A 5,605-nucleotide genomic window follows, 5' to 3' on the forward strand; every position below is an offset into this window, starting at 1 on the left:
ACAGCTACACACACACACACACACATGCAACGGTGGAGAAGGCCGCGTGCATGCGTGTGCGTTGTTTTTTCTTTCTTTTTTTTTTCTGTCCCGTCTTTCTCCCTCGACGGGAGCCGCGCAATCGTCGTCCAACGTGTCTGAGGAGGTCGTGCCTTTATGACGCCCTCCCTCCCCGGCCGCCTCGAGCGCTGATGGTCTAGGTGGTTATGACGTCGCTTTAACACGGCGAAGGTCTCGGGTTCGAGTCCCGATCGGCGTACTTTTCTCTCCCTTTTCCTCTCCAGGATGGGGAAAAAAAACATCCGCCGCCGCCTTCTTTTCCCCCTTCCGCCGGAGGCGAAGCAACACCCGGCCAAAGCCGCGCCGCGCGGCCGCCGGGTTCATGCGCACCGAGGACTGTCGTCGCCGCAAGGCAGAGACAGACGCGGGGGGACGCACGGCCGCGTCCCGGCAGCTACGCACCAAACGGCCGAAGGAAGACGGCGCACAAGCGGGGAGCCACGCAAACAGGCCGCCGCACACGAACTCGCGGCGCGAATGGTGCCGCAAACCGGCGCCAGGAATCAGTGACGCACGCCACCTCCGCTTTGCCCGAATTTAACGAAGCCGGCGGCGGTCACGGCTGCAAGAAACCGCGCACGTGCATGCGCGTCGCTGGGGCGATGCCTTCCCCGCTACACCGCCGACTGGCAGAGGGCCGGCGCGTCACGGAGGCCCGCCTCAGACTGCGACGCGGGCGTGGAAACTGTCCAGCGTCGGGGCGACCCCTCTCCGGCGGGGCCGCGGGGCTCGTCGTCGTCGTCGTCGTCCTTTGCATGCGGCGCCGCTCAACAGCCATCGCGCAAAGGCGCCCTGGCGATGCACCTCATTTCCCTCCTTCTTCTTCGCCGTCACCGCCACTGTTTAAGGGTCACAGACGACAACAAGAGCACAAAAAAAAAAAAAGAGGCAGTGTCGCAGACAGAACGACGCCGTCAAAAAAGTAAACACATAAACATTCATGACTCAGCGTTTCCCGCGCCATTCTGCTTTCCCCCCTCCCGCGCAAGACGCCTTGCACGGGGCTGCGACCGTGTGTGTGTGTGTTTCGGTGTGTGGGCGATACCGCCGTGAAAAACAAGGAAAAATCACAACAAAAAAGTTACCCCCTAGAAGCGTTTTTTTTCCCGCCGCTTCCTTTTTAAAATTTGCTTTTCTGTTTTCTTTTTCTTTTTCTCTTTTTCCCCCTCTTTTGCAGTGTGGCCGCTCGGCTTCCACTGCCGTATGTATTAGCGCCCCCCTCCCTCCAAGGGGCCGCGCGACGGCGAGGCTCCCGCGCGTGGGCCCCCCTCCGCGCACTCCCCTCGGGCGCTATTTTTATCTGCCCCCTTTTTTTTTTACTTTTCACAGTGACGAGAGGAGCCGCATAAAAGTAAGTTAAACACCCGCAGCGCGCCTTACAGCGCCTCTCCGGATGTGTGCGTGGGTGGGTGAGGAAATTGGGTGAATTTATCCGGGGGGAAGGGCAGGGCAGGGCAGGAGCGAATAGAAAAAACCAGGGAAAAACAAAAAAACAAAAAACAACTCCCCACCCCCCCACCCCACGCACAGTTGCTGCAGACCTAAATAAATACATAAGTAAATAAATATAGATATATATATATATACGCGGGGCGGAGGGGAGACGGAGGGAGAGCGCGAAAGATAACTCATTTAAGAAAAGGGAAGAGGAGGCGTGGACGTGTTACCACGTGCGCCTCGCCTGCTGGCGCGCGCAGCCGACAGCAGAGCCACCCCCACACCGTGGCGCCGCCGCCTCACGCGAACCGCTGAATGGTGCTGAAAATGGTGCTGCCGGTGCCGAACGTAATCGCCACTACGCCCGATAGAAGCAGGAAGTACGTCGAGAAGTACTGCACCGCCCCAACGCTGCTGTAGGACCAGTTCCCCGAGTACATGATAAAGAGCGCTGGGAAGACGAAGCCGATGAAGCCGCCACAAAACGCCCCCACAAGGCCAAAAACGATGTTAATGTCTGGCAGGAAGAGGCCAAAGAGGAGTGCCCCGACGGCAAATGTGACGCTGAAGATGGTGTGTTTCCAGTACGGCATCGTGTCCAAATCCCAACGCATGACCTGGAAGAGGGCGGTGCGGCATGCCAGCATGTTAAGGGAAAAGGCAGCACACAGCTTCGCAATGATGCCAATGAAGCAGACGAAAAAGACAGGGGCCTTGTAGGGGTTGAAGTACTTCAGAATAGACCCAGACACCTCCGGCCCAAACTCCGCGTAGCCAAAGAACCCGATCAGAAAGTAAAGCACGCAGCAGATGCCGCAGCTTGCCGTCGCATCACGGGTCATACGTGCGACGGAGCGTCGTCTCATTTCGTAAAAAATTTTGAAGCAATTTACCTGGCAGAGGTACGCAAACATGAAGAGCGCGAGCCCGGAGACGGCGCTGTTGCCTGGGCGGAACATCACGAGATCCGAGCGAACGTGGCCGTCCGCGGCAATTTTCTGCGCCGAGTGCACCACAACGCAGCCGACAAAAAAAACAATAAACAGCACCCCGATAGCCGAGGCATATCGCAGCGAGTTCACATGCTTTGGAAGCACAAGGGGAAACATGAAGAGCATCCAGATGCCGCTCATGATCACGCGCCGCCCGCTGTCTGTCTGCAGGTACGCAGGCACACCCTTGTGTGCCAGGATGGGCCGAAGGACGTCGCCCACGGCCACCACGTACCCAATGGCGCCACCAAAGCAGAGAATCCAGAGCAGAAGTGCCACCGCGATGTCCGCGCCGCGCCCGAGGAGGCCGCGCGCCAAACTTTCAAAGCTGCGGTACCCCGTACGCTCTGATGCCCGCACGAGCAAGTTGATGGAAAACACCGTCAACACTGTCACCGCCACCAGATACACCATCGCCATGACCATTCCGGAGGTGTTGAAGGCGGACGGAAGCGAGATAATGCCGGCCCCAAGCGTGACGCTTGCGAGATTCAACATGCCAGAGAGAGCACCGCCGTGGGGCACAATGTAGCCGAAGAGGCGCAAAAACCAATTTTTTGGTGCTGGCTGCAGGCCCTCCTTTGAGCCCACTTCCATCTCCGCGGGGCACACTTCCGGCGAGAGCGGCAGCTCCACACGCAATTCAGAACTCATTCCCAATGCGGTTCCCGCTGCTGACGGGATGAGGGCCTCATTTGGCTCGGCCGCGGCTGGTTCACGGGACATAGCGGCTAAGCAATTTCCAAAACCAACTTTCTTTCCTTTCTTTTTGCGGGTGCACGAGGAACGAATTCCTTCAGCCGTCAGTCCACCAAAGAAGAAGACAGAGGCAGAGTGGGAGAAATGCACGCACACGGACTTCGAAGAAAACGCAAAAGCGAGGTGCCAAGCACCCAACAAGGTTGGAGTAAGACGCCGCGTTGGTAGTGCATGTGCATTGTGCTCTCCCGTCTGCAGAGGCATATTCCCCCGTCCCAACTCCTCAGCACTGCCAGCGGCAGTTGCACCGCCATTAGCCTCACAATACCAAAAAATAAACAAAGTTTCCCACACCCAATCCAAATGTATCTACAGGTATACAAAAATAGGCACGGCGTCATCGCCTCAGGGACGCACAACGCTTGCCTGCCTCTTTTTTTTTTTCTCCTCTTGCTCTTTCCCTCCCCGTTGTATTCGCTCCTCCTCCTCCTCCACCTCTTCGTTGCCCTTGCCCCCGTGCTCCCCCCCATGCAGTGTGTTTGCAGCGGAACGCGTTGCTCTTGCAGCTTTCCAGCCGTCCCTCACGCACGGGGGCAGGCAGGCCCCACATGGCTCCCTCCTCGACCCTCGCCCGCCGTGGGGATGTAGCTCAGATGGTAGAGCGCCCGCTTAGCATGCGGGAGGTATTGGGATCGATACCCAACTTCTCCAAAGTTTTTTCCTTCTCTCTCTTTTTTCGTTTCATTCTTCAACCACCGCCGCTGGTTTTTTTTCTTTTTCCTGCGGCGTGGCAGAAGAAGAGAGAAAGTTGTGCGCCGTGTGTGTTGTGTTGTGTGTGTGTGTGGCGCCTATGAAAAAAAAGGAAAAAGAAAATAAAAATAATGACAATAATAATAGTAATACGGCACCGGCGTTACACCGGTGAGGTTGCTTCCCCGCGCCTTCCTCCGCGGCGGCGGCGCACGCCACGAGGCGCCTGCGGCTCATGCGTCCTCACAATCTACATGGCGCCAACGCCAGCGAAGAAGAAACAAAAAAGATAAGAGAAGAGTAGGAGGAAAACAAGAAGGTGCATAAACCGTCCACGTCAAAGGGCAAAGGGTGACAGCCGCAGGCGGAAGTGGGGAGCGGCGGGGCACGGGGAAACGTCGCGGAGGCGGCCAAAGCAGAGAGAGGTGAAGTAGTTAAAAGCGCCTTTGGGGGGAAAAGCGGGGACGAGAGAAACAAATGTACGGAAATAAGTAACCACAGCCTTGCCGTTCCACGGCAATCATGCACAGCTCAATGGACAACCCGCATTTGACGCACACAACCTTCACCGCAAAGGGGGACCCTCAACAGCGTCGATGCGGAGGAATAAAAGGCTGGGGAGAGAGAAAGATATCTAACAACCAAAAGAAAAAGAAACAAATAGAGGAATAACTTTACCGTGAAGCCCGCAGAAGCAGGCAGATGGCTGTTAATGGACGCCCCTACAACACTTTCTCATCAATTGTTTTCCCAGACGGCGCCATCCTTTTTTCCTCGTCGTCTTCGTCGTCGTCGGAGCGGATGTCCGCAAGCGGGCCACCAAAAATCGTCCGAGCCGCCACCCTCACAATCAGCGCAAACCAGTACACGTGCAGCCCCTGCAGCACCACCTGCAGGAGAAACACCAACACCCAGTAGCACAATGTGCACTTGCGCAGATTCACCGCAAGCCCCACCGTTGCCAACGCGAGGGACGGCAGGCAAACGAGGCGGAAGAAGAAAAACGTCGCAATGAAGGCGGCAAAGCAGACGAGCACCGTCGTGCCGCTGAAGACGAGTTTGTAGAGGAGGGACGCCGGGGCCTCCGCAGACTCGGCGCGCTTTCCTCCGTCCCTCGCCGCCCGCTGCTCCCTCTCCTCCGCGGCCTTCACGACGTAGTTCAGGGCCTTGCTCACCGCAAGCGTGATGTCGCTGACGTCATGGATGAACAGGACGTAGGCGCCAAAGCGGTGCTCGTAGGCGCAGTGCGAGAGCACGATCAGGGCGATGGTCGCGAAGTGGTGGATGACGTACTCCAAAAAGTCCGAGCGCTTGATGTCGCGATCGGCGAAGTGGGAGAAGCACTCCGAGAGGTAGAAGCCGAGGCCGTACTGGTAGTAGAGCAGCAGCCCGCGCCCCGGGCGGTACGGGTGCGGGGAGAGGATGGCGACGCGGTTGGCCGCGCCGAGCAGGAGCCCAAACCACGGCTCGCCGCGCTGCACCATGTAGCCGAACACAGTGGACGCCGTGTAGGTGACGGCAAGCCACACCTGCGTCTGGAACTTCCTCAGCTTGTTGCGCTGCGCCTTGCTCAGGCAGGCCGCCTTGGCGCCGCCGCCCGGCACCACCACCCGCAGGCGCAGGCCGAGCCGCGCGAGCCTCCGCTGGCTGGCGAAGCGGACCGCGAT

The 5,605-nt window shown here is 58.1% G+C and overlaps 2 protein-coding genes and 2 non-coding genes across 4 annotated transcripts, besides 10 other annotated features; 2 read left to right on the plus strand and 2 right to left on the minus strand.

Annotated features, from left to right (window-relative positions):
• Nucleotides 1-6: 6 nt before the first annotated feature.
• Nucleotides 7-25: a microsatellite.
• A 36-nt stretch (nt 26-61) lies between these two features.
• Nucleotides 62-85: a microsatellite.
• Nucleotides 86-100: a microsatellite.
• Nucleotides 101-185: 85 nt separating this feature from the next.
• Nucleotides 186-259, plus strand: Tco025E_08886. Its single transcript has one exon. It is a non-coding gene; the product is annotated as a tRNA-Val (tRNA).
• Nucleotides 260-789: 530 nt separating this feature from the next.
• Nucleotides 790-809: a microsatellite.
• A 263-nt stretch (nt 810-1,072) lies between these two features.
• Nucleotides 1,073-1,097: a microsatellite.
• A 505-nt stretch (nt 1,098-1,602) lies between these two features.
• Nucleotides 1,603-1,646: a sequence feature (A-rich).
• A 150-nt stretch (nt 1,647-1,796) lies between these two features.
• On the minus strand, nt 1,797-3,215 carry Tco025E_08887 (putative amino acid transporter; the record flags this gene model as incomplete). Its single annotated transcript, XM_029375721.1, has 1 exon — nt 1,797-3,215. The coding sequence occupies one exon, from the start codon at nt 3,213-3,215 to the stop codon at nt 1,797-1,799; it is 1,419 nt and encodes a 472-aa protein (XP_029224162.1).
• A 399-nt stretch (nt 3,216-3,614) lies between these two features.
• Nucleotides 3,615-3,689: a microsatellite.
• Nucleotides 3,690-3,826: 137 nt separating this feature from the next.
• On the plus strand, nt 3,827-3,899 carry Tco025E_08888. The gene has a single exon. It is a non-coding gene; the product is annotated as a tRNA-Ala (tRNA).
• Nucleotides 3,900-4,005: 106 nt separating this feature from the next.
• Nucleotides 4,006-4,032: a microsatellite.
• Nucleotides 4,033-4,041: 9 nt separating this feature from the next.
• Nucleotides 4,042-4,070: a sequence feature (A-rich).
• Nucleotides 4,071-4,211: 141 nt separating this feature from the next.
• Nucleotides 4,212-4,257: a sequence feature (GA-rich).
• Nucleotides 4,258-4,660: 403 nt separating this feature from the next.
• Tco025E_08889 (dihydroceramide synthase) lies at nt 4,661-5,605 on the minus strand (the record flags this gene model as incomplete). The annotated part of the gene is made up of 1 exon (XM_029375722.1): nt 4,661-5,605. A coding segment is annotated over one exon (945 nt), but the record flags the coding sequence as incomplete, so codon positions are not given.

The sequence above is a fragment of the Trypanosoma conorhini genome, assembly GCF_003719485.1.
Source record: "Trypanosoma conorhini strain 025E chromosome Unknown Tco_14.4_contig_00904, whole genome shotgun sequence".
NCBI lineage: Eukaryota > Euglenozoa > Kinetoplastea > Trypanosomatida > Trypanosomatidae > Trypanosoma > Trypanosoma conorhini.